Genomic DNA, 27,566 nt, shown 5'->3' with positions numbered 1-27,566 from the left:
TACCAAACTAACCAAGACAAAGATCCACTTTGTTTTAAAAATGCTGTACAGGTCGAGATAGTGACAAATTCTACATTTTAGTTGTGCAATAGCTAGATCACATAAAAAAAAATATTTTTGACCTGTTACAAATATGCTATAAGCCTTGTTCCAATGTACTGATGTAAAGTGCAGTTAAAAAACAAACAAACAAAAGCGACAGTTTGAGATGCAGATTAATTTTATTCTACAGAACTACTGACATGCTTAGGGAGACACTATTCAACCAACAGGTGCCTCAGAAACAAGAATTTCATTCCATGAGCTTCATTCTCCATCGTGTCCTTTCTGAAATAAGAGAAAGTGGTAAAACAATTCTCATTAATGGCTTCTGGCTCACAAACAGTACAAACACCATTTTCTTTGTAATCTTTTTACTGTAATGGGACAAATATTTAAGAACATACCATACTTTATGTTATGTTATTATATATTTTCATCATTATACATCATCCGGTTTGCAGCAACATTAATACTTTATTATAACTGTAATTTGGCCCAAAGCAGGCCCATATTTATAGTGTGTCTCACACAAAAAAGGAAAAAGTTCAAAGGCTGACCTTTGACCCCACATCACGACTCTTGGCACGTAGCTTGTTGACCTGAGACTCAGCGATGTCAGCTCTTTCTTCAGCCTCATCAAGCTCATGTTGAATCTTTCGGAACTTGGTCAGATTACCGTTGGCCTGTTCCTCCTGTGGAACGGAGACACCATATCCTTATCAGTTTGACAGTTTGATGTATTATTGGACTAATATTGAGCCAATGAATCACAAGCAGGTTAGTCTTCTCTAAATTGTTGTGCTGATAAGGACACAATCCTGTTGTAAAGTCATTTCCTCAAAATTTGATGAAATGATATTGTGGCCATATTGCCATCTCTATTGCATAGCTCTTACTGCACTGACCAAGAAATAACCCATGGCATTGATTATGCACACACATGCAGGTGTTGTGCTTTTTTCTATGAGTTTCTCTAAACTGTACTTACTGCCTCCTCTGCAGCTTTTTTGTAGGATTTGACCTTTAGCTGCAGCTTGTCTACCAGATCTTGCAGACGGGCAAGATTCTTACGATCCTCCTCTGTCTGAAAACAAAACAGAACAAAAGAATTGCATGTTTGAATTGAAATTATACTCCGTGTTTCACAATTTTTTTAATGACCTGAAACTTGCCTGATAGGTCAACTCCTTGATTCGTCTCTCATATTTTCGTATTCCCTTTACAGAATCGCTGGACCTTCTTTGTTCAGTCTCTACTTCAGTTTCCAGTTCTCTGATCTGTTGGAAAGAACACGAATATAGATTTCATTATTTTTTCGTTATTTTTGTGTCGGCTTTTAGACTATGGGGACACATATTTCTAAGATGTTCAATGTTGTCAATAGTTTAGTGATACCATTAAATTGTTCATTTGATTTTTTTGAAATTTCTGACACTCACCCTGGCCTCGAGCTTCTGCACCTGCTTCTTGCCCCCCTTCATGGCGATCTGTTCAGCTTCATCCAGACGGTGCTGCAGGTCTTTGATAGTTTGATCCATGTTCTTCTTCATACGCTCCAGGTGAGCGCTGGTGTCCTGCTCTTTCTTCAGCTCTTCTGCCATCATGGCAGCATCAGTGATGGCCTTCTTGGCCTTTTCCTCTGCATTTCTGCACTCCTGCACCGCTTCCTCCACTTCAGTCTGGAGCTGGGATGTATCAGCTTCCAGCTTCTTCTTCTGGTTTAGCAGGCTGGTGTTCTGGTTGAATGCAAAATTAGATTAGAAAATCCCTCAGTACATTGACTGCAATAGAAAAGAGCAGTGCCAGCTTACCTGTGAGTGCAGTAGCTGCACCCTCTCGCTAACATCCAGCAGCTCTTGCTCAGCAAGTTTGCGACCTCTCTCAGTTTGCTCTAGAGCAGACCTGAGCTCCTCCACTTCAGACTGAAGCAGGTTGTTGCGTCTCTCAACAATGGCAATGTTTTCTTTAAGATCTTCACTGGCACGAACAGAGTCATCAAGCTGCAGCTGAACATCCTAGTAGAGTGCAATATTTATTGTAGAGCTATTAAATCAAGTGATGACATAATTTGTCCAAGGTGTCCTTTTTTAAAGAATAAAATCCATACCTTCATATGTGAATGAAGAGATTTAAGTTGTTTCTGGGCCTCAGCCGCCTGCCTGTTGGCCTGGCTAAGCTGGATCTCCATCTCATTGAGGTCTCCCTCCATCTTCTTCTTCAAACGGAGGGCCTCATTCCTGCTGCGAATCTCAGACTCAAGAGAGCTCTGCAGGGTGTCCACAGTTCGCTGTTGGTTTCTCTTTGCTTGCTCCATCTCTTCATCTTTCTCAGCCAGCTTGCGCTCAATATCAGCCTTAATCTGGTTGAACTCAAGCTGTGCTCTGAGAATCTTACCTTCCTCATGCTCCAGTGAGGCCTTTCATGAAATTAAGAGTGAAAATATGATCAGTTATTACCAATTACACAAAGCATGTGCGAAGGAAAGTCCACCTTTAGATCATTCCACATACCTCTGCTTCCTCCAGTGCTGTTTGTATCTCAGACTTTTCTTGTTCCAACTGTTTTCGAATCTTCTCAAGCTCATGAATATTCTTTCCACTCTCACCAATTTGTTCAGTGAGGTCAGATATTTCCTCTGAGAATCAAAGTATTGCATCATCAGTGATTTTGTCATTAGAACAGTTTCTGCAATGGAGGAGAAAACTTGTAGTACTCTTACCCTGCAGATTCTTGTTCTCTCTCTTCATGGTCTCCAGATGTTCAAGAGATTCTTCATAGGAGTTCTTCAGTTTGAAGAGCTCAGTGCTCAGAGACCTGGCTTCTTTCTGAGAGCTCTCCAGCTCACACTGAGACTCCTCATACTTCTGTTTCCATTCTGCCAAGACCTGTAATATGTGCACTTAAGGTCATTATACACACAATTCTTCATGTTAAAAAGCTGCATTGTCATTTGTATTTTGAATTCAACCTTGTCAAAGTTTCTTTGCTTTTTGTCCAGGGCAGCAGCAGCAGCATTAGACCTCTCCACGTCCACCATGAGATCTTCAATCTCATTCTGCAGTCTGTGTTTGGTCTTCTCCAGGGAGGAACATTTAGCATTCACTGCTTCAACAGCCTCCTCAGCCTCCTGCAGACGCTGAGCCAGCTTCTTTCTGAATTGTGATAGAATTTCTTCAGAGTTTATCATTTTTAAACATTTCTTTGCCCAGTTGCTTCACTGAAAATATATATATTACTTACTTGGCCTCCTCCAGTTCCTCAGTTCTCTGGATGGCATCAGTTTCGTACTTAGTTCTCCACTGAGCCACCTCAGAGTTTGCCTTGGACATGCTGCGCTGCAGTTCAGCCTTGGCCTCCTGCTCCTCCTCATACTGCTCCCTGAGCAGGTCACAGTCATGACGAGCAGACTGCACTGCATGGGCTAATGCATTCTTGGCCTGAAATGAAGCCATGTCTTAATGTCTCTCATGTACCAACATTTCTTCTGTACTGAATGAGGTCTAGATTTATTTCCTACCTTGACTTCCTCCTCCAGTTGTCTTCTAAGGTCTTCAATTTGTTGGGTGTAAGACTGCTTTCCTCTGGTGAGTTGAGACACCAGGGAATCCTTTTCCTCAATCTGCCTTGTCAGTTCACCTAATTGTGATAAAAGCGTATGATGAATACATGATATCTTAAACAAACCACACTGTTCAAATCAAGTGCATACCGTTTTCAGTTTGAAGCTTTGCTTTCTGCATGGTGAAGTCATTGATGGTACGTTGTCCTTCTTCTGACTTTGTTTTATATTCATTCATCTGGTCTTCAAAAGACCTGCACATTTTCTCCAGATTACTCTGAAAACAAAAAGCATTAACAAAGCATGGTACAAGACCTACTTCACAGTAAAATGTTAATAAACCAATGAGTAGATTTCATATTATACATAAGTATTTTACCTTGGCCTTCACAATATGTTCCATATTGGAGACCACATCATCCAGCTCCAGTCTCAGCTCACTCTTCTCCTTCTCCAGTTTCTGCTTGACTCTCTGCAGGTTGTCAATCTGCTCTCCCAGGTCAGCAACACTGTCAGCTTGTTTCTTCCTGAGTGTGGCAGCCGTGGCTTCATGCTGCAGAGTGGCCTCTTCAAGGTCTCTGCGGAGTTTCTGGAACTCAGCCTCCCTCTTCTTGTTCATCTCAATCTGAGCAGCAGTTGCTCCACCAGCCTCCTCCAACCTCTCACTGATCTCCTCCAGCTCTCTGGCCAAGTCTGCTCTCTGCTTCTCTACCTTGGCTCGGGCAGCTCGCTCTGCCTCAAGCTCTTCCTCCAGCTCCTCAATGCGGGCCTTGACCAAAGTCATAGAAAAACTTAACATGACATTTTATTGCTCTAGTTTGTGGTCTCAAAATGTTATATTCATGCAGTAGCTTGCTCAAGTTCCTACATCGTATTCAAATTATTACCTGCAATTCCTTCAATTTTTTCTGGAGCTGGGCACTCATTGCCTGCTCATCCTCTATTTTGGAAATGAGTTGGTTGATTTCAAAATCTTTCCTGTGGATAAGAAATATGTAAAATGTACCAATTGGCACATTGTTATATTATTGTTTTAAAAGTGTATTTTTATATTACTTTTTCAGCCTCTCTTCGAGTTGCTGCTTGTCATTTTCCAGGTCCATGACACATTCTTGAGATAACTTTAGGTCTCCCTCAAGCTTCCGCTTTGCCCTCTCAAGGTCCATACGCACTTTCTTCTCTTGCTCAAGGGATCCTTCAAGCTGTGATGGGTGATAATGATTTCAGTGTAACGTTTACAAAATATTATTATCATTCTTTTTAATTCAGTTGTGTTTTAAACATGCCAGTGCACTCTTAGTGATATTCTTACATCGTCCACTTGCTGCTCCAGTTTAGCCTTGGCCTTAGTCAGAGTGTTGACTTTGTCTTCTTCACTCTGCAGGTCATCCAGTGTTTGCTGATGAGCTTCCTGTAAGGCTTTCTTTTCCTTTGTCAACTTAGCAATGATTTCATCCTGAGCTGCCATCTCCTCAGTCAGGTTCTTAACCTATAGCCAGTGGAAAGTTTTATCATGGACTTCAACTCACATAGTATTTTATAGTATTATTTTGGACACACAGTAATTAGTGTTTGTTATACCTTGTTCTCAGTGGCATGCTTCTCTTTCTCCACTTTAGCCAAAGTTAACTCTAAGTCATCGATGTCTTTCTTTAACTCAGAACACTCATCCTCCAGCTTCCTCTTCTTAGCAGTCAGTTCAGCATTCATCTCCTCCTCATCCTCCAGTCTTTCTGTCATCTCTTTGGCTTTTGCCTCCAGTTGAATCTTGCTCTTGATCAGCCCCTCGCATCTTTCTTCAGCATCACACAGATTATCTTGCTCCTGTTGTTTTTTGAAAAGACACAGTATTACATGTTGGCAGACTTTGTTTGATTTTAATACTATTTGCAATGCTGACAGAGTTTAAACGCACGGATTGAACTTGGAGCTGCAGGTCATTCTTCTCTTGGAGCAGAGTGACCATTTTTTCCTCTAGTTCCTTCCTGCGCGCTTCTGATTTTGCATAAGCATCTTTCAGCTTCAGGAACTCTTCCTTCATGTTGGCCATCTCCTTCTCAGTCTCTGCTGACTTTAACAGAGGTTTGATCTTGAAATACATCTTCATCCAGGGCCAATTCTTGACCCCCATGAAGGCACGGATGTTCCACTGGATCACAAGAAGAGAATCCCTGCAGAACACACATCATCATTGTTCTTGAAGCCTGCTCCAATTTTAATCTGATTGTGAAAAATACATGTACATGTGCATCTTGAGGTGATGTGTTTTGTCAAAATATTTAATTTCATCCATTTTTGATAGGTTGATATATATATTTTTGTTTTTGGTTCAATTCAGAATCAATGGTCTCAAAAAAGAGGATGTATTATGCTGTTTAGGTCATAAAGTCAACTTGACTTTGCCATTCTGTGAGCAGGTACCTGCGTTCAACAATCTTCTGGAATTCAATTCTTGCCAGAATTCCTCGTGACCGGGCTTGGATGCCAGTGATGATAAGTGCCAGTCGGTCATCTCGCATCTCCTCTAGCTGACCCAGCAGTCCAGCTTTGAAGAACACCTTTTTATAGGGGGAAATTGGACAGTCAGTAATATCTTATGTGGTATGAAACAATCATTTTAACTTCATCAACATTGAAATTACTGACCTTGGTGTGCCCCAGTTTGTATTGGCTGTGGTCAATATCCAGAGAACCCAACAGTTTCTCAGCAGCCTTCTTGTTGTCGATGAACTGACCCTCAGGAATGGCATTAGGGTTCAAAATACGGTATCTTTAGCACAAATACATAACATAAAATGCTGTTGTGAAAATATGAAATATCAGGTACCACAACAATTCTGTCAAGACAATTGTTTTCGATGGTAATTTTCACAACATGCAAACCTCTGTTTGAAATCTCCATAGAGGATCCTGTTGGGGAAGCCCTTTCTGCAGATCCTGATGCCTTCCAGCACACCGTTACAGCGCAGCTGATGCATCACCAAAGGGTTCTCCATGGCCCCAGGAGTCTTGGTCTCATTGGGGATGATGCAGCGCACAAAGTGGGGGTGAGTAGACCTCAAGTTGGTCATCAGCTTGTTCAGGTTCTCCTGCAAGTTTTTAATACATGACTTTGAAAGAATTATGTGTTTGTGTGAAACTAACTTAATTAAAAAGGTTGTGTTGCAAATTAAAGTAGATGCCTAAATCATTAATAGTTATCTGTGCAGCCTTGGGAAATTAAGTTGTAGACACTGCTAAATTATTAGCCTGATTAAGTTCCTTTCATCATTATTTCCAATAGCTTTGGACCTGCATTGACCCTTGAAACATATGAACTTAGAGAAATATAAACACCTTACCCTGTGCAAAGCTGATACAGTTTGGAAAGATGAACCTTTCTTCTTGCTACCACCTTTGCCCTTCCCACCAGTGTCTGTTAAATTTGTGTCAAAATTAGTTGATTGAAGACTTTAAAAAAACTGTACAGTAATTGAAGATGTCAATGATGATATTGTTGTTCTGTTACTCTAAGTTTAAATTGACAGATCAACATCAACATACCTGATTCAGCTCCTGCATAATTTGCAAAAAGTATGCCTAAAAGCTTAAGTGTAGATTTCTGGAAAAGACCGACAACAGTCTCATTCAGAGGATCCTTGTTCTTCACCAGCCAGTTGTTGATATTATAATCAACAGTTCCAGCATAGTGAACCAGGGAGAAATGGGCCTCTGGTTTCCCTTTGACGACTCGGGGCTTCTGGAAGTTGTTTGATTTCCCCAGATGGTTGTCGTACAGTTTAGCTTTAAAGGTGGTATCAGAGGCTTTGGGGAACATGCACTCCTCTTCAAGGATGGACATGATACCCATGGGCTGAGGAGACAAAAATTGAGTGATTAATAAATAATCAGTATTTTCAATTTTAACTTTATGTATACCTGTAATATCCTATCTCTCACCTTTTCAATCAGGTCAATACAGGCCTGCAAGTCCATACCAAAATCAATGAAAGTCCATTCAATGCCCTCTTTCTTATACTCTTCCTGCTCCAGCACAAACATGTGGTGATTGAAAAACTGTTGCAGTTTTTCATTGGTGAAGTTGATGCACAGCTGCTCAAAGGTGTTGAACTGTAATAACATTGAAAATAAGTACAAATTGATTCAGGCATAAAGATGTTGAGCAGAAATGTTTACTTTATGTGTAGGAGCATTGGTTACCAATCCAAACTCACATCAAAGATCTCAAATCCAGCGATGTCCAGTACACCAATGAAGTACTGGCGGGGCTGCTTGGTGTCCAGGGATTGGTTGATCCTCACCACCATCCACAGAAACATCTTCTCATACACTGACTTAGACAGTGCACCGATAGCGTAGTACACCTTCGGAAGAAAATAAATAGCAATATTTTTAAAACTAAACATTTCAATATATCAAACTATCCCCAAAATATTCCCTCAGCTCATTACCTGAGCAACATTTTGTCCCTTGGTGACCCACTCATTTCCTACTTTGACTCTTGGGTGACAGAGACCTTTGATGAGGTCAGCAGAGTTCAGGCCCATCAGGTAAGCTACTTTGTCAGCCACTTAGAAAGTGAAGATATACAGAAGTAGCATATAAATCTCTGGCTCTTCAACCTGACATTGGACATGTTCTCTCAGCTTTCTGTCATTGTCTTCAGGACACACTTAAGGAACTGATGGTTGTGAACAATGCAGCATTTTGATAAATGTGGGTAAGCACTTTTCTGTGATACAGTCCCTGTTTATGACTTGACTTGCATTTTTAGTCTCATTGTGACAAATGCAAAATGTTAAACAAAATCCTCAACAGAGCCGGAAAAACGCTTGCTCCTTGACTATCTATCTATATATGCATTTCTCATAATCTTAGTTGGATTGGATTCACTGATTATAACTCTATAGTAATAATAATAATAGTAGCAGTAGTAGTACACATCACCATATAACAGCCCCCCCCCCCCCCCCACCTTCAGTGCCATCAGCCTCTGCCTGCTCCTCTCTCTGCTTGTTCTTGAACTTCATGTTACCATAGTGCATGATGGCACCGATCAGCTTGTAAATACTGTTCTTCTCTTCTTGAGTAAAGCCCAGCACATCAAATGCTTCCTGAAATAGATACGATATGTTAAGATATTAGATATATAGAAATGGCACTGTAAACGTTGGTTCACAGGGATTTGAAGAGTTATCTCACATCAGTGGCCATCAGCTCTTCAGAATCATTGATAGAGGCTACTGTTGTCTCTCCCTGGGAGATGAAGGCGTAGTCGTATGGATTGTTTGTGATGAGCAGCATTTCTAAAAAGACATTCAGAGTAAAAGTAACATTCAAGTAGAAAACATTTATTTTATGGTAGAGTACATGATACAGTCCAGTGATAAGCCTATACTGAATACTGTACACTTACCCAGAAGCTCAGGCTTTGCCTGAGACAAGATCTGGTAGAAAATGTGGTAGTCCCTCTCAGCTTTGAGCTGATAGGTCACACGAGATTTTTCCAGAAGGTCTGTTAGAGAAATCAGCTTTTATTTTGGTACAATTATATGTTGACAAGTGATACCTTCAAATGTATTACATAAACCATGTTACTTACAAGTTTCAATATCAGCAGAGGCCAGCTTTCCTCGGTTATCAAAATGAATGCGGATAAATTTACCCTAAGAAGAAGAGAGCCACTCATTTTAGTCCACTTGATTCACTTCAGTTTCGAAATGATCATCTGCATTCCCAAAGACACTCACAAATCTGGAGGAGTTATCGTTCCTGATGGTCTTGGCATTCCCAAAGGCCTCCAGAGCAGGGTTAGCCTGAATGATTTGATCCTCCAGGGTACCCTGATATTGACAAAGACACAACTTCACGTTTTATGCCAAGTATGTATAATTACAAAATGTGGTTAAGCTTTTAGGAATGACTTTCAATTTAAGCTTTACAGCTGATATTTTGTGAAATATCAAAAAAATATATTTTTCCGTACAAACCTTCTTTTCAGCAGCTGGATCTTTCTTCCCGCTTGGTACAGCAGCAATGCTGGCGAAATACTGAATGACACGTTTGGTGTTGACAGTCTTTCCAGCACCAGATTCTCCACTGTACAGAAGAGAGGCAGAATGTTTTAGGCCAAGACCTTTAACTCTTGACTACTGAAGAGGTTTTTGTTGGCCGTGTGACTTACGTGATAAGGATTGACTGGTTTTCTCTGTCTGTGAGTGAGAAAGATTTTCAGATTTTCGGTACAAAGAAAAGCCATCATGATTAAATATCTAAACAAAATGAAGGCTTAAACAGATGATGTACCTGACAGCATGTACTGGTAGCCATTGTCAGAGATGGAGAAGATATGAGGAGGAGCTTCACTCCTCTTCTTTCCTCTGTAGGCAACAACCACCTCTTGGTTGTAGACTGGCAGCCACTTGTAGGGGTTGACAGTCACACAGAAGAGCCCAGAGTAGGTCTACCAAATTAAAAAAGCGATAGAGGCGGTTAGATAGATAGTTAGATAGTGGTTTTAAATGCTGAGATGTCTCACAGAGAAAAGTTACAGATTGGACAATTGTCATACATAGATCATCCATGCTGCATAACGCTCTTTGAGGTTAAACAGCACAGCGGGCTCATGGAGGAAAGTGAACATCGCCATGTCTTCAATTTTATCAAACTTTGGTGGGTTCTGAGGGTGAACATCACACTCCTTCACAGTGACAGTCTACAGAATCGAGACAACATCGTATTAAACAAATATCAAGAATTGTATTACCAGAGATTTGAACTGAGCTGAAGTGAATTGATTGAAGTACATACCTTTCCAAATTCAGTATTAACAGTGACTTTGTCACCATCACGACTAGTGACAGAAGCTTTGACGTATTCAACCTCAGGATCAGGAACAAAGCACTCCTTCTTCATGTCAAATATACGAGTTTGAGCTTCTAAACGCTCCTTATCTGACTTCCTGAGAAAAGAAGCAGCAGCCCCAAATTCTGCCATGGCGGCATCACCCATCTTTGAACCTTTTAAGAATACATATTATAACATATTATAACATATTATATGGCATGTGATTGTCTTTGCACACACATGTATGACCTATTGATCATCCACTTAAGACCCAAGGAAAACACAGACAGGACAAAAATCAGTTATATAGAAGTTATTGGACATAATGAACCTTTTTTGCCTTGTTAACATGCTTTTCTTTCTAATACAAATACAGTAATAGGTAAGCCTAAATGACAATGTCACTAACTAACTATTATGAGGGCAAATTGGATGTTTCAGAAGTTTGCTTACATGTGCATGTATCAACAGAAAAGCAAGATATTTTAACAAATATGTGGGTTAACTGTTGTACTCCATGATAAAAATGTGTTTGCTCTTTCACATAAATGTAGCAATGAATTTTACCTGAGGCGTGTCACTCCACAGGATATTGGGATCTGTGGTATTTGTATTTAGAAGACAGAGGCAAACCAATTGCCACATTATTTCATGATTTAATCAAATCAAGTTTGAGAAGTAACATTTTAAATTATCAAAATGTACATTCTATGTAGAAGTGAGAGTAATTCTAACATCATGAGCACCCTTTGAAATAGTTACTCACATACGACGTAGCTGTATCTCACTAGAGTGGATGTTTTTCTTACCTTTGACTGTCAACCTTTGTCAAGTGAAATGATGGACCCAGTGGCTGACACCAGGCTGCCCCTCCATTAATAAAGGTTGTTACTCAACCAAATATGGGGATGAATATTAGAGAAATGGCATCCAGGTTGCCTGTCACAAAAAGCATTCTCCAAATTGGGTAGAGCCCAGTGCTGCTATTTGTTGCTGTCACATTGTGAACAACAGACTGGGCATGGCAAAGAAAGGGGAGGCAGGAGGTGGGGGAGCAGGGACAGGCTGCCATCGATCAAGTTATCATCTGTTTTCCTAGTTAGTTATAATAATGACCAATTGGAGTGGCTTATAACTTGTAAGCCAATTATTATTTTGAATAGTAGAAAATCTCATTTCAACTATAATACTTGTTGATAAACCTGATGTAGTTAATTATTCAACTGTATCAACACATATAACAACATTAATTAGGCATGCATTCTTCCATTTCATGGCCCTGAAAATCTCAGCAAGAAACACAATGATGTGAATACTTTTATACTGGCCATATGTTGCTTAGAAGATAGATCCATTTTGCTTCATGATGATGCATGTCTTATTCATGGCCTCTATACTCAAAGTGAGTGGGCTAGCAGGCATGCAGGATTTATGTGACATCAAATATCTTGAGATCTAAAGTTCAACAATAGTCTGTCAAGTGATAGGGTGTGAAATACATTTCAAGAGGGAGAATAAAGAGCTGCAGCTGTTGTCTACTGAGAGGCAAGACAAGGCCAAGGTCACAGCTGTGAGATCCCTTTATCATCACTCACCACTGTTCACAGATATATGCCCTTAGTCTACCCTGGTCATTGGGCATTGTTTCTTTTTCTTTACCAACAATATAAATGTTCAGACTATGACTACGAGACTATGCAATCCACGTTCATATTACATGGCATTTACTTGAGCTTATTTCATCAATGACCACTGGGCAAAAAGCTTCTTCACCTGAAAAATAAATATGTTTGAAGATCGTTTAGTCAAAAGCTCATATGCTTTTGAGAATCCAACATTATGGTTTAGGCCTTTGCATTACCTACACAGTAGTCGTCAAATAGAAGCATAAAACAACTTATTAAAATGTAAAGTAAGTCATCTTTATAATTGCATTGTCATTTGTATTTGAAAAGTATGTGATGTGCAATTGATGGAAGTGTGAAATATTGCATGTGCTAACAGGTTGTGAAAAGTACTCTTCAATTTTGTTTGTCAGAAATTGTGGAATTGAGGAATGATTTAATTTAAATGATCTCAGCATTGGAAAGAGCCTTTATTTTATTGCTGTACATTTAAGAATTACCACTATCAAGCAACTATCAGGGTAAGGGTGAGAAAAAGTTACATGTGTGCATTCTACGTTTTGCAGATGATGTTATCTTTTATTTTCTTCTTATGTGCTAAATTAAATTACATAAAAGTACTTTCTTTTTTATAGCAAATATGGTGGCTATTCTTGTGAAGTCTTCATATAATTTTAGGTTGTTTAATGATTCTCATTGCACATATTCAGTGCTAATTGTTTTTGTCTTATACTTGTTGTAACCACAGAATACAAATCTTACATGACTTTTATGTGCTTGATAATGTCAAAAGTTTGTGTTTTCTACTGCTAGAGGACACAGAGAAGACAGCACAAATTAGCTATGTTTTTAATTATATTTTAAGAAATATAAATAAATAAATAAATAAATTCAAGATCTGATTTTACACTTCTCCGATTTTAGTTTAATTAATTTTTAATAGTATTATCACCTCTCTTTGAGTTCTCAAAAAACAAACAAAAAAATAGGGGAATTCCCACGATAATAATAGTGATATGTTTTGGGACAGTAAAAACCCAAAATATATATATGTGCACTGAAACAAATTCATATTGTTGTGACCTATAGTCCAGGCTTCTATCCAGAAGTTGCCTGCTGCGAGTGCCCTTGGCCTGCCTCTGTTGACATGGCATTGTTTTCTTCTCTTTATCCTTGAGCATAAAGATAACTTGTGAAATTCCTACTGGCTGCCTTTGGGGGCTTGGAGGTTCAGAGGACCACTTGGGGACAGCTTGTGACGCAGGTAGTCAGGACAGGTTTTTATTTTTATCTTTTTTTTTTTTTTTTTGATATGCAGCAACAGGTGATAAGCTATATGTACTACATGTAGCTTAATATTGGATACTCTATCATTTATATTCAAAAACATTGTAAATTAATCTGTTTTCAGACCAAATCGATTAGACTCGATTGTAAGAACTCAAAAGTTCCACCTGCTGAAGCACAATGAGGTAAATCAATCTGAATCTACCTTGAATAATTTCAGCCAGGAGCTTTCTGAAACACTGTAATACAATGTTCTTGGCTAAATACAGAATTTAATTCCAGATTTTGTGAAACCCTTTTGTACAAATGAAATCTTACAAAGCATGCTGGTCGGTAATGCAACCGGAACCTCAGCTGTCTTTTTATCTATCACATCACATCTCACCAGGTCTTGGCCATGCTTGCCTTTGAACTAGAATTCTCATCTCCTTTACTAGCCCTTATTCTATTCCAGGCTCTAGCAGAGCACTCAGTTGTCCATTAAAGGTCTCATTCCCAGCTGTCCACAGTCCTTGTGCCTCTTGACTTTCACAATCACATGAACACACAAGGGAAGGTGTGAGGCACCTTGCCTGACTTAAGTCTGAAACTAGAGCCAGCAGAGCTATTGTTAGTATTTGTTCTTTGTTGTAGTGAAATGTCACTTTCTGGGGGGGTGTTGAGGTCTGGTGGAGGTGAGGAGTTGATTGTTCTATTGCTTTGTCTTTTCCCGACTTATTCAGGCTGAGGACCTCTGTGTGGACTGAAATCCTGAGTACTTCTGGTCTTCTGATGAGGCAATGGACATGGCGAAATAATGGAAAAGGTATACTGTTGATCATTTAAAGCTTTTATCTTCTAATCTGCAAATTTGAAAAACTGTTAAAGATTTAATTTTGCCAGAATATTATTATCGATGTCTTATTTCGATTGATGAAACAGTGTTGCTTGAAATTGGTTTGTGTCTCTTGGAGGTCCAAATTATCCGCTGTCAGTCAGACATCTTTGCCAAGTCTGCCTCTTTTCCGTGTTCCAAATGGCCCTCCCTCACCTGGCTTTGCAAAGAAGATGCTTATTACGAGAGGAAGACTGACCTCCAAGGTTAGTAATTTTAACTTTATTAGATTAGATCTTTAGACATCGTGTCTGTAATTTTTTCAAAGGGAAACGTTGTGAAAACAGAATGAGAAATTAGAAGAAATTTATGTAAAAAACAGAGGAAGGGTCACCACTGGATGGTGTCCAATTTTCAAAATAAGAAAATTAATATTAAAAGAAATTTTAATGCAGGTAGATGGCTATTTTTAACAGCAACACCACAATTAAACATTTGATTGGTAAGTGTTTAGTTGTTTTGCTGTGGTGTTTCTGTGCAAAATCATCATGTCAAACAGTGTGTCCATTACTGTTCCGTATTAAATGCTCGTGCTAGCTTGTCACATCTAGCCCTAACAACCTAATAGCCTTGCTAAAGAGCTACTAAACGCTGAAAATGCAATGTCCCATGAGCAGAGGAGAATTCCTCCCAGAAAAGCTCTTGTAAGTAAGTCTTATAAATACTGAAAAAGTGGATTATTATCTCAGTTGTACTTGTAAGCAGACTCTGCTGTACGGCGTCTTTAGTCTTTTCATTTCTGTGAGAGATTGAGGCAGCAAAATTTACGTCAGCTCTCCTTATAGGAGAACTCCAAGGCTTCTTCATTGTCCTTTAATGTCTTTTTCATATTCTGATTCAACTCCCGAAACAATGAAAAGCATTTAATTTATGTTTCCCCCTCAAAAAGGGTATTCAGTTTTAATTTTGAGAAATTCTGTTTGTGTTGATTTTGAATTGGTATGTTGCAAGAAAAAAATCTATTGTAATATCTAAATTCCAAAGTAACGGTATAATCTTAAACTCCTTACTAATCATTTGCCTGCTGTCTAGTTTTATCAATATTAAATTAGTATGATAGGTTATATCAGTTATCAGTTGCTTGTTGTTCTTCTACCACCTACCTTGATGGCCAAACTATAATGCAGTGTGTGAGCACCCTCTGCTGATCATGATATGGAGTGACTTTTGCAACATTGGATGAATGAGGTTGGAAAATCCAGCATGTTCACTGGGCCAATGGAAACAGATGGGGTATGTGGAAATTGAGTAGTTTATATTCACTCCTAAGAGACAAATAGTTTGCAGCCTCAAGGGAAATAATTTTTAGAAAGGATTTTTCAGAATGAAACGAAAACAGGTCTTCAGGTGGAGAGTTAATTTACACATTCTTGTGCTATTTATTTGGAACTAAATAACAATAAATACTATAAAGAAAGATAAAGAAAACCAAAGAAACTGTTTCAGATGCACATTGTTTTTATTCTACTGAGCAAAAACCATGTTTAGGGAGACACCATTACAAAGCCAAGAGGTGCCTCAGAAACAATCATTTTTGAGGGAACTTCATTCTTCATCAAGTCCTTTCTGAAACAAAAGATAAATATTGACATGTGATTTTGTTTGAGTAGTATAATTCCAACCCTTTTGTTATAATGCATTGAACCAGTATTCACATATTATTATAAATGTAGTAATAATAACCAATGCCCTGCTGCAAGACTACTAACAGTATTGTTCCAGTACATGAACAAGATTAGTGACTCTATAAGGGAACATTTCTTTCTCTTTGGGAAAGCAATGGCATATCAAATGATTTCTCATTTTTAAATGTACATACAGTAATTGTAAACTGACCTTTGACCCCACATCACGACTCTTGGCACGTAGCTTGTTGACCTGAGACTCAGCGATGTCAGCTCTCTCTTCAGCCTCATCAAGCTCATGTTGAAGCTTGCGGAACTTGGTCAGATTACTGTTGGCCTGTTCCTCCTGTGGAACAGAGACACCATATATATTGTGTTACATCTGTTCAGATAATGCTTAGTTTGACTTGCCAATGCGACTCACATGAATTTCACAGTACTTACTGCCTCCTCAGAAGCCTTCTTATAGGATTTGACCTTTAGCTGCAACTTGTCCACCAAGTCTTGAAGCCGTGCTAAATTTTTACGGTCTTCTTCTGTCTAAATAGTGCAAAATTAATGTAAAATTTAAAGTTTTCATAGTTTGATTCTGAATGTAATTTTCATAGCATAAATGGGCTTTGGTCCACTTTGAGAGTTACCTGATAGGTAAGCTCCTTGATACGTCTTTCATACTTTCTTACTCCTTTGACAGCATCACTGGCCTTTTTTTGTTCACTTTCCACCTCATTTTCAAGTTCCCTGACCTGCAGGATGGAGGATTTAGTAACAGTCAATCCAACATCTCTGTACTTTGCTGTACACACAATAGCTACTAATTTTACAAATCTAAATGATGCCAACTCAGAGCCGACTTATACTCACCCTGGCTTCGAGCTTCTGCACCTGCTTCTTGCCCCCCTTCATGGCAATCTGTTCAGCTTCATCCAGACGGTGCTGCAGGTCTTTGATAGTTTGATCCATGTTCTTCTTCATACGCTCCAGGTGAGCGCTGGTGTCCTGCTCTTTCTTCAGCTCTTCTGCCATCATGGCAGCATCAGTGATGGCCTTCTTGGCCTTCTCCTCTGCGTTTCTGCACTCCTGCACCGCTTCCTCCACTTCAGTCTGGAGCTGGGATGTATCAGCTTCCAGCTTCTTCTTCTGGTTTAGCAGGCTGGTGTTCTGGTTGAATGCAAAATTAGGTTAGAAAAATCCCTCAGTACATTGACAGCAATAGAAAAGAGCAGTGCCAGCTTACCTGTGAGTGCAGTAGCTGCACCCTCTCGCTAACATCCAGCAGCTCTTGCTCAGCAAGTTTGCGACCTCTCTCAGTTTGTTCCAGAGCAGACCTGAGCTCCTCCAGTTCGGCCTGAAGCAGGTTGTTGCGTCTCTCAACAATGGCAATGTTTTCTTTAAGATCATCATTGGCACGAAGAGACTCATCCAGCTGAATTTGGCAATCCTTAATGACATCAACCAGATTAATGTTAATCACTTGAAAGATCAAGATAGTGAGCCTTCCTTCTCTAGTTTAGTTAAGTTGAGTATCCTAGAGGATGTAAATCCAAAGAATTAAAATTTGTGTGTGGACAATATTTTTTCTCAGTTCATCCATACCTTCATATGTGAATGAAGAGATTTAAGTTGTTTCTGTGCCTCAGCCGCCTGCCTGTTGGCCTGGCTAAGCTGGATCTCCATCTCATTGAGGTCTCCCTCCATCTTCTTCTTCAAACGGAGGGCCTCATTCCTGCTGCGAATCTCAGACTCAAGAGAGCTCTGCAGAGTGTCCACAGTTCGCTGTTGGTTTCTCTTTGCTTGCTCCATCTCTTCATCTTTCTCAGCCAGCTTGCGCTCAATATCAGCCTTAATCTGGTTGAACTCAAGCTGTGCTCTGAGAATCTTACCTTCCTCATGCTCCAGTGAGGCCTTTCATGAAATTAAGAGTGAAAATATGACCAGTTATTACCAATTACACAAAGCATGTGCTAAGGAAAGTCCACCTTTAGATCATTCCACATACCTCTGCTTCCTCCAGTGCTGTTTGTATCTCAGACTTTTCTTGTTCCAACTGTTTTCGAATCTTCTCAAGCTCATGAATATTCTTTCCACTCTCACCAATTTGTTCAGTGAGGTCAGATATTTCCTCTGAGAATCAAAGTATTGCATCATCAGTGATTTTGTCATTAGAACAGTTTCTGCAATGGAGGAGAAAACTTGTAGTACCCTTACCCTGCAGATTCTTGTTCTCTCTCTTCATGGTCTCCAGATGTTCAAGAGATTCTTCATAGGAGTTCTTCAGTTTGAAGAGCTCAGTGCTCAGAGACCTGGCTTCTTTCTGAGAGCTCTCCAGCTCACACTGAGACTCCTCATACTTCTGTTTCCATTCTGCCAAGACCTGTAATATGTGCACTTAAGGTCATTATACACAAAATTCTTCATGTTAAACAGCTGCATTGTCATTTGTATTTTGAATTCAACCTTGTCAAAGTTTCTTTGCTTTTTGTCCAGGGCAGCAGCAGCAGCATTAGACCTCTCCACATCCACCATGAGATCTTCAATCTCATTCTGCAGTCTGTGTTTGGTCTTCTCCAGGGAGGAACATTTAGCATTCACTGCTTCAACAGCCTCCTCAGCCTCCTGCAGACGCTGAGCCAGTTTCTTTCTGAATTGTGATAGAATTTCTTCAGAGTTTATCATTTTTAAACATTTCTTTGCCAAGTTGCTTCACTGAAAATATATATATTACTTACTTGGCCTCCTCCAGTTCCTCAGTTCTCTGGATGGCATCAGTTTCGTACTTAGTTCTCCACTGAGCCACCTCAGAGTTTGCCTTGGACATGCTGCGCTGCAGTTCAGCCTTGGCCTCCTGCTCCTCCTCATACTGCTCCCTGAGCAGGTCACAGTCATGACGAGCAGACTGCACTGCATGGGCTAATGCATTCTTGGCCTGAAATGAAGCCATGTCTTAATGTCTCTCATGTACCAACATTTCTTCTGTACTGAATGAGGTCTAGATTTATTTCCTACCTTGACTTCCTCCTCCAGTTGTCTTCTAAGGTCTTCAATTTGTTGGGTGTAAGACTGCTTTCCTCTGGTGAGTTGAGACACCAGGGAATCCTTTTCCTCAATCTGCCTTGTCAGTTCACCTAATTGTGATAAAAGCGTATGATGAATACATGATATCTTAAACAAACCACACTGTTCAAATCAAGTGCATACCGTTTTCAGTTTGAAGCTTTGCTTTCTGCATGGTGAAGTCATTGATGGTACGTTGTCCTTCTTCTGACTTTGTTTTATATTCATTCATCTGGTCTTCAAAAGACCTGCACATTTTCTCCAGATTACTCTGAAAACAAAAAGCATTAACAAAGCATGGCACATGACCTACTTCACAGTAAAATGTTAATAACCCAATGAATAGATTTCATATTATACATAAGTATTTTACCTTGGCCTTCACAATATGTTCCATATTGGAGACCACATCATCCAGCTCCAGTCTCAGCTCACTCTTCTCCTTCTCCAGTTTCTGCTTGACTCTCTGCAGGTTGTCAATCTGCTCTCCCAGGTCAGCAACACTGTCAGCTTGTTTCTTCCTGAGTGTGGCAGCCGTGGCTTCATGCTGCAGAGTGGCCTCTTCAAGGTCTCTGCGGAGTTTCTGGAACTCAGCTTCCCTCTTCTTGTTCATCTCAATCTGAGCAGAAGTTGCTCCACCAGCCTCCTCCAACCTCTCACTGATCTCCTCCAGCTCTCTGGCCAAGTCTGCTCTCTGCTTCTCTACCTTGGCTCGGGCAGCTCGCTCTGCCTCAAGCTCTTCCTCCAGCTCCTCAATGCGGGCCTAAAATTAAGTTTTGCATTGAATAGCTATTAATTGTGACATTAACCAAATGTCACATCCTTGCACAAGCAAATTAACTGTCTTCATCTTATTTAACATTACCTGTAATTCCTTCAATTTCTTTTGGAGCTGGGCAATCATCGCTTGGTCATCTTCTATTTTGCTATTGAGTTGGTTGATTTCAAAGTCTTTCCTGTGGATAAGAAATATTTAAAATGTATGACTTGGCACAAAGTTTGAAATTTGTGTTTTTAAAAGGTCAGTCTTCATATTACTTTTTCAGCCTCTCTTCGAGTTGCTGCTTGTCATTTTCCAGGTCCATGACACATTCTTGAGATAACTTTAGGTCTCCCTCAAGCTTCCGCTTTGCCCTCTCAAGGTCCATACGCACTTTCTTCTCTTGCTCAAGGGATCCTTCAAGCTGTGATGGGTGATAATGATTTCAGTGTAACTTAAAAACAAAATATTATTATCATTCTTTTTAATTCAGTTGTGTTTTAAACATGCCAGTGCACTCTTTTAGTGATATTCTTACATCATCCACTTGCTGCTCCAGTTTAGCCTTGGCCTTAGTCAGAGTGTTGACTTTGTCTTCTTCACTCTGCAGGTCATCCAGTGTTTGCTGATGAGCTTCCTGTAAGGCTTTCTTTTCCTTTGTCAGCTTAGCAATGATTTCATCCTGAGCTGCCATCTCTTCGACCAGGTTCTTTACCTGTTGCAAGTACATTTTAAATTTTTAGTCAAAAGTCCTAGATCCATGACATCATCATTATCCTACTTCAAAAGTAATAATATAGATGGAAAATGGGCCATTTTGGATTCAAGAACAATCAAGGCAGCTTTAGAGACCTTGTCAGTAAAGAATTTGTATGATCTGTAGTACCTTGTTCTCAGTGGCATGCTTCTCCTTCTCCACTTTGGCCAAAGTTAACTCTAAGTCATCGATGTCTTTCTTTAACTCAGAACACTCATCCTCCAGCTTCCTCTTCTTAGCAGTCAGTTCAGCATTCATCTCCTCTTCATCCTCCAGTCTTTCTGTCAGCTCTTTGGCTTTTGCCTCCAGTTGAATCTTGCTTTTGATCAGCCCCTCGCATCTTTCTTCAGCATCACACAGATTATCTTGCTCCTGTCAAATATTCAGTTACATTAGCACATGTTTTAATGGTGCATTGAATGAAAAAATGTCAATATAGTGCCATTCTCACCGCTTGAACTTGGAGCTGCAGGTCATTCTTCTCTTGGAGAAGAGAAACCATTTTCTCCTCTAGTTCCTTCCGACGAGCTTCGGACTTTGCGTAAGCCTCTTTCAGCTTCAGGAACTCTTCCTTCATGTTGGCCATCTCCTTCTCAGTCTCTGCTGACTTTAACAGAGGTTTGATCTTGAAATACATCTTCATCCAGGGCCAATTCTTGACCCCCATGAAGGCACGGATGTTCCACTGGATCACAAGTAGTGCATCCCTGTGAACATTGATTCATGAAGATATCGTAAAATTGCAGAGCAATAGAACTAATTCTGGATACCAATTTGGTATAATGAGTCTATCTGCATGTATTGTACTTGTTATTTGATGCAAATGAATCCATATTCAGTATGTACACTGTGTCAGTCTTCAGTTTGGGATTGTGAAAGATCAACTTTATCTCTGTGAAACTTTTTAGGTTTAATGAATAGTTCGGAACAACCCACTTAATTTAGTTTGTTCCTATTTCCTGAATTTTAGAAGATGCGTTCCGAAATAGATACCTTGTCAGAATATAGTGAGATATTGATGAAAAAAAGTTCAAATAATCTTGACGGGATATTCAATATATTTCAGTTCATTTCGTGCATATACCTGCGTTCTACAATCTTCTGGAATTCAATTCTTGCCAGAACACCTCGTGACCTTGCTTGAATCCTGGTGATGATTAGAGCTAAACGGTCATCTCGCATCTCCTCAAGTAGACCAAGAAGCCCAGCTTTAAAGAACACCTGAATTTTCGAAAAACAAGTTAGATCAGCAGTAGCAAACACTGGATACCCACTTTGAAGACGTGTGTGTGTGTGTGTGTGTGTGTGTATTGAAGAAGATGGCTCACGCCATGTCTGTGTCTTATCACGTCATTGTAATATTGTGAATAGAAAGCAGGAGTAGCTAAACAAAGTGATATCCAACATTTATCAGTAGATAAAGAATTGTGGTGAGTGGAAAACCAAAAACAATACATCGTGTTATCATGCACAGTGTCTTATCACACTGAGGCAGGATTGTATGTTTTCTACAGTACGCCAAAATTAATTTTATGAATACTTACCTTGGTGTGCCCCAGTTTGTATTGGTTATGGTCTATATCCAAGGAGCCCAAAAGCTTCTCAGAAGCTTTTTTGTTATCAATGAACTGTCCCTCGGGGATAGAACTTGGGTTCAAAATGCGGTATCTTTGTAATATAGATAGAAAATAATTTCAGTTTTATTTCATGTTGTATAGAACACCAAACTACCAAAATATTTTCAACCATATAATTATAAACTATTCTAAAAATATAGCCATATCATTAGGTGGCAAATTAAAAGAAAAAAAGTGAAGTGGAGAAACATAACAGATACAGAAGGAGCATGAATGGTTTCATGATTATTTAAATCATTTCAGTCACATGTTATCGCATTCACACTCGCTAAATATCAGTCCGGTTAAACACATACTGAAGAACGTTTTAGACAGCACTCTTCACCACATCATCAAAAAACACCAAAGGAGGGACTGTTTTAGGGTAGAATGGTGTCACCTTGAAGCTGCTGCGGCCACTTGTGGTTGTCTACCTTCTAAGAGATTTTATATTATCTTTGTCCTTTAATTTGTCACCTATCTGTATATCTGGCGGATACCTCTGTTTGAAATCTCCATAGAGGATCCTGTTGGGGAAGCCCTTTCTGCAGATCCTGATGCCTTCCAGCACACCGTTACAGCGCAGCTGGTGCATCACCAAAGGGTTCTCCATGGCCCCAGGAGTCTTGGTCTCATTGGGGATGATGCAGCGCACAAAGTGAGGGTGAGTAGACCTCAAGTTGGTCATCAGCTTGTTCAGGTTCTCCTGTAAGTGGCCCACAGATAGATTTAACTGCCAGTTATCTTTGTCTTTAACAGTACCATTACAAACATGCAGAGCATAATGTAATATGGTTAAGGACGCTTTGAGGAAACTGACTTATATATGAGAGAAACGTCTTAATGACCTGATGTATCACAAATTATATTTTATCATTATATATATTACAATTATATTGATCTTACCCTGTGTAAGGCAGATACAGTTTGGAAGGATGAACCTTTCTTCTTGCTACCACCTTTGCCCTTCCCACCAGACTCTTGAACTGAAAAGTATAAGTAAAAATATATTTAGCGTATACAGTATATACACCAAAAAACAAATGAAGGATGGGGGGGGGTTGATCTATATTCAAAGCATTTATTCTACTCTACAGTTCAACCTTTGTACATCTCTTCCACATCATATATCAAGACTCCTTTTTGAACTAAGAGACAAGGCCCTTTTTAAATACAAACCTGAATCAGCTCCTGCATAATTTGCAAACAGGTTGGCTAATAGCTTTAGAGTAGATTTCTGGTACAGCGCAACAACAGTCTCATTCAGAGGATCCTTGTTCTTCACCAGCCAGTTGTTGATATTATAATCAACCGTTCCAGCATAGTGCATCAGGGCAAAATGGGCCTCTGGTTTCCCTTTGACAATTCTGGGCTTCTGGAAGTTACTGGATTTCCCCAGATGGTTGTCATAGAGTTTAGCTTTAAAGGTGGTGTCAGAGGCTTTGGGGAACATGCACTCCTCTTCAAGGATGGACATGATACCCATGGGCTGTAAAAAAAATAAATAAATTACAATATGAAGATAAATGCTGTAGCCCAAAATGTGAAAGAAGCAATGCAGTAACATACTTGGCTTGATACAATACTTTTTAAAACTCACCTTTTCAATCAGGTCAATGCAGGCCTGCAGGTCCATACCAAAATCAATGAAAGTCCATTCGATGCCCTCTTTCTTATACTCTTCCTGCTCCAGCACAAACATGTGGTGATTGAAAAACTGTTGCAGTTTTTCATTGGTGAAGTTGATGCACAGCTGCTCAAAGGTGTTGAACTGTAATGAAATGGTCCACAGTACCACTAGACTTAATCAGTTTTCCTTGAATGAGTTGAATATAACACATGCAGACATATACAGAAAGTACATCAATCGGATTAATAGAACAGGATGAAATACTTTCCATTATTTAAAGTGAGCTACAGATGAATTACACCATAGGTACATTTAAACAGGGCACCATTCTGACCTTTAGAGTTTATGTACCGCAGTAAGGATGAAAAGGAAACTGGTGTCATCAAATATCGTGGTATGACATACCATATCATCACTTTAACTATCACAAAAAAAATTGTATGTGTGGTTTTCACTATAAAGGTTGTTGAAATTATTTCAGTGCATCTATCAGTATATTTGAACATTTCAGCGCATTTATAACAATACTGTTGCCTAATATAATATCTGATGCTTGCTCATGTGGGGATAATTAAAGAGTTTGGTCTAGACCTGCTCTTTATGGAAAGCATCTTGAGATAACGCTGTTATGAATTGGTGCTATTTAAGTAAAGATTGATTGATGGTGTTATAATCCTGCTCGTTGTTTTGGGGAGATTTTTATACAGCAACAATGGACCCTGACAGAAAGCCGGCCACATCTGAGCCTTGGTCTGTTCGAGGTTTCTTCCTGTTAAAGGGGAGTTCTTCCTGCCACTGTTGCTCAATATAATATCTGATGCTCATGTGGGGAATCTTGAATCCTTAATTTTGAATTCCTGAATCGTTGGGTCTCTCTCTAATTAAAGAGTTTGGTCTAGACCTGCTCTTCATGGAAAGCGTCTTGAGATGACGCTGTTATGAATTGGCGCTCTATAAATAAAGATTGACTGATTGCTTGATTTATACAGCAGTGACACTAATCATGCACAGCTGTTGAATTCATATAGGAGAAACACTGTAGATTGTGTGTTTTTTTTAAACTCACTTCAAAGATCTCAAATCCAGCAATGTCCAACACACCAATGAAGTACTGACGAGGCTGCTTTGTGTCCAGTGAGTGGTTGATCCTCACCACCATCCACAGAAACATCCTCTCGTACACTGACTTAGACAGTGCACCGACGGCATAGTACACCTAACAAGGAAGTACACAAAAACTCCTTAGTAAAACTTTCTGGACTTTACTTTGTTATAGAGCAAAATAAATTCATATTCTCTCACCTGAGCAACATTTTGTCCCTTGGTGACCCACTCATTTCCTACTTTGACTCTTGGATGACAGAGACCTTTGACAAGGTCAGCAGAGTTCAGGCCCATCAGATAAGCTACTTTGTCAGCATCTGTTGAGAAATCGTGGTATTAATTCATCAAGGTCATCACTGGCTTTCAATGTACTTGTCATTCTTTTATCACTAATATCTTTAGTGCTCTTGGCTCGAGTTTGTTTCAGAAACCATCGCTCACCTTCAGTGCCATCAGCCTCTGCCTGCTCCTCTCTCTGCTTGTTCTTGAACTTCATGTTGCCATGATGCATGATGGCGCCGACCATCTTGTAAATGCCATTCTTCTCTTCTTGAGTAAAGCCCAGCACGTCAAATGCTTCCTGAAAAAGATATGAAGATGTTAAGATATTAGATATATAAAAATGGCATTGTAAACGTTGGTTCACAGGGATTTGAAGAGTTATCTCACATCAGTGGCCATCAGCTCTTCAGAATCATTGATAGAGGCTACTGTTGTCTCTCCCTGGGAGATGAAGGCGTAGTCGTATGGATTGTTTGTGATGAGCAGCATTTCTAAAAAGACGTTCACAAAGTAGAAAACATTTATTTTATGATAGAGTACATGATACAGTCCAGTGATAAGCCTATACTGAATACTGTACACTTACCCAGAAGCTCAGGCTTTGCCTGAGACAAGATCTGGTAGAAAATGTGGTAGTCCCTCTCAGCTTTGAGCTGATAGGTCACACGAGATTTTTCCAGAAGGTCTGTTAGAGAAATCAACTTTTATTGTGGTACAATTATATGTTGAGAAGTGATACCTTCAAATGTATTACATAAACCATGTTACTTACAAGTTTCAATATCAGCAGAAGCCAGCTTTCCTCGGTTATCAAAATGAATGCGGATAAATTTACCCTAAGAAGAAGAGAGCCACTCATTTTAGTCCACTTGATTCACTTCAGTTTCGAAATGATCATCTGCATTCCCAAAGACACTCACAAATCTGGAGGAGTTATCGTTCCTGATGGTCTTGGCATTCCCAAAGGCCTCCAGAGCAGGGTTAGCCTGAATGATTTGATCCTCCAGGGTACCCTGATATTGACAAAGACACAACTTCACGTTTTATGCCAAGTACGTATAATTACAAAATGTGGTTAAGCTTTTAGGAATGACTTTCAATTTAAGCTTTACAGCTGATATTTTGTGAAATATCAAAAAAATATATATTTCCGTACAAACCTTCTTTTCAGCAGCTGGATCTTTCTTCCCGCTTGGTACAGCAGCAATGCTGGCGAAATACTGAATGACACGTTTGGTGTTGACAGTCTTTCCAGCACCAGATTCTCCACTGTACAGAAGAGAGGCAGAATGTTTTAGGCCAAGACCTTTAACTCTTGACTACTGAAGAGGTTTTTGTTGGCCGTGTGACTTACGTGATAAGGATTGACTGGTTTTCTCTGTCTGTGAGTGAGAAAGATTTACAGATTTTCAATAAATATCTAAAATATCTAAACAAAATGAAGGCTTAAACAGATGATGTACCTGACAGCATGTACTGGTAGGCATTGTCAGAGATGGAGAAGATATGAGGAGGAGCTTCACTCCTCTTCTTTCCTCTATAGGCAACAACCACCTCCTGGTTGTAGACTGGCAGCCACTTGTAGGGGTTGACAGTCACACAGAAGAGCCCAGAGTAGGTCTATGATAGTAAGAGAAGATTCACTGATAATAGGAGGATATCATGATGTGTCACTTAGTCATACATATGTAACGTATCAACAGGTACGTTCTCATTTAAGGTAAGATTTTATTGTCTTACATAGATCATCCATGCTGCATAACGCTCTTTGAGGTTAAACAGCACAGCGGGCTCATGGAGGAAAGTGAACATCGCCATGTCTTCAATTTTATCAAACTTTGGTGGGTTCTGAGGGTGAACATCACTCTCCTTCACTGTGACAGTCTGAAATAGAAAAAAATGCAATTTACAGCCCAACTGAAAAAAAACAGCTCTCTATAAACATACACTTTCAAATTTATCCACCTTTCTAAATTCAGTCTCAGCGGTGACTTTGTCACCATCACGACTGACGATGGAAGCCTTGACGTATTCAACCTCAGGGTCAGGAACAAAGCACTCCTTCTTCATGTCAAATATACGAGTCTGGGCCTCCAGACGCTCCTTGTCTGACTTTCTCAGAAAAGAAGCAGCAAGCCCAAACTCTTTCATGGCAGCGTCACCCATTCTTCAACCTGTTACACATTTACAAATGTTGAGTTATTACCACTAATCACATTAAGCAGCATCATGCATTCACAATTACTATAGTACATGTAACTTGTCATGCATTAGATTAGCCAACAGTATATCACATGTACAATAAAGAATAGTGCATCACAGTGTGGCCTGTGCGGACTGTATGCAAATGACTATGATCTTTAAATCATGTATCAATCAATCTTCATCAACTCTATATAAGCAAGCACAATGCACTGTAAGTACTGACTGGAGTTGAGGGTACTGTCAGCAAAATTAAAGACTTTTCAGATAGAATAAAAATGGCTTTGAGGTCAAAAGGAGACC

The 27,566-nt window shown here is 39.6% G+C and overlaps 2 protein-coding genes across 2 annotated transcripts; both read right to left on the bottom strand.

Annotated features, from left to right (window-relative positions):
• Positions 1-202: 202 nt before the first annotated feature.
• Positions 203-10,612, bottom strand: LOC139214641 (myosin-7-like). The gene is made up of 37 exons (XM_070845542.1): positions 10,412-10,612; positions 10,173-10,316; positions 9,908-10,064; positions 9,786-9,813; positions 9,592-9,700; positions 9,352-9,444; positions 9,204-9,267; positions 9,018-9,116; positions 8,804-8,907; positions 8,577-8,715; positions 8,053-8,171; positions 7,816-7,965; positions 7,541-7,711; positions 7,145-7,454; positions 6,943-7,016; positions 6,485-6,690; positions 6,248-6,371; positions 6,023-6,159; positions 5,517-5,772; positions 5,183-5,425; positions 4,914-5,090; positions 4,658-4,803; positions 4,489-4,579; positions 3,981-4,370; positions 3,752-3,878; positions 3,560-3,678; positions 3,283-3,479; positions 3,011-3,194; positions 2,762-2,927; positions 2,553-2,677; positions 2,150-2,458; positions 1,854-2,057; positions 1,482-1,778; positions 1,215-1,319; positions 1,031-1,126; positions 600-734; positions 203-327 (listed from the first exon to the last, which is right to left on the bottom strand). The coding sequence occupies exons 1-37, from the start codon at positions 10,610-10,612 to the stop codon at positions 307-309; spliced, it is 5,817 nt and encodes a 1,938-aa protein (XP_070701643.1). The 3' UTR covers positions 203-306.
• Positions 10,613-15,673: 5,061 nt separating this feature from the next.
• LOC139214643 (myosin-7-like) lies at positions 15,674-27,227 on the bottom strand. Its single transcript, XM_070845544.1, has 37 exons — positions 27,027-27,227; positions 26,802-26,945; positions 26,525-26,681; positions 26,416-26,443; positions 26,222-26,330; positions 25,982-26,074; positions 25,834-25,897; positions 25,648-25,746; positions 25,449-25,552; positions 25,221-25,359; positions 24,978-25,096; positions 24,742-24,891; positions 23,646-23,816; positions 23,225-23,534; positions 22,952-23,031; positions 22,546-22,751; positions 21,974-22,097; positions 21,514-21,650; positions 20,881-21,136; positions 20,559-20,801; positions 20,211-20,387; positions 19,951-20,096; positions 19,778-19,868; positions 19,286-19,675; positions 19,057-19,183; positions 18,865-18,983; positions 18,588-18,784; positions 18,316-18,499; positions 18,067-18,232; positions 17,858-17,982; positions 17,455-17,763; positions 17,096-17,299; positions 16,723-17,019; positions 16,500-16,604; positions 16,303-16,398; positions 16,070-16,204; positions 15,674-15,799 (listed from the first exon to the last, which is right to left on the bottom strand). Exons 1-37 carry the CDS (start codon positions 27,225-27,227, stop codon positions 15,779-15,781), a joined length of 5,823 nt encoding a protein of 1,940 aa, XP_070701645.1. The 3' UTR covers positions 15,674-15,778.
• Between the last annotated feature and the right edge of the window lie 339 nt (positions 27,228-27,566).

Source organism: Pempheris klunzingeri, chromosome 15, assembly GCF_042242105.1.
Source record: "Pempheris klunzingeri isolate RE-2024b chromosome 15, fPemKlu1.hap1, whole genome shotgun sequence".
Lineage (NCBI taxonomy): Eukaryota > Metazoa > Chordata > Actinopteri > Acropomatiformes > Pempheridae > Pempheris > Pempheris klunzingeri.
Note: the sequence above shows the minus strand (reverse complement) of the source record. Positions and strands in the feature narration are given on the sequence as shown.

What these genes read in the sequence shown, in the direction of transcription:
- LOC139214641 (XM_070845542.1), bottom strand. Translation starts at nt 10,612, where the DNA reads ATGGGTGATGCCGCCATGGCAGAATTTGGGGCTGCTGCTTCTTTTCTC. An exon ending in AACCAGTCAATCCTTATCAC is followed by an intron (nt 9,701 to 9,785) that starts GTAAGTCACACG and finishes TCTTCTGTACAG; the next exon opens with TGGAGAATCTGGTGCTGGAA. An exon ending in AACTGGAGGAGGAAGTCAAG is followed by an intron (nt 3,480 to 3,559) that starts GTAGGAAATAAA and finishes GCTTCATTTCAG; the next exon opens with GCCAAGAATGCATTAGCCCA.
- LOC139214643 (XM_070845544.1), bottom strand. Translation starts at nt 27,227, where the DNA reads ATGGGTGACGCTGCCATGAAAGAGTTTGGGCTTGCTGCTTCTTTTCTG. An exon ending in CTGAGACTGAATTTAGAAAG is followed by an intron (nt 26,946 to 27,026) that starts GTGGATAAATTT and finishes TTTCTATTTCAG; the next exon opens with ACTGTCACAGTGAAGGAGAG. An exon ending in ACGATAACTCCTCCAGATTT is followed by an intron (nt 25,898 to 25,981) that starts GTGAGTGTCTTT and finishes TCTTCTTCTTAG; the next exon opens with GGTAAATTTATCCGCATTCA.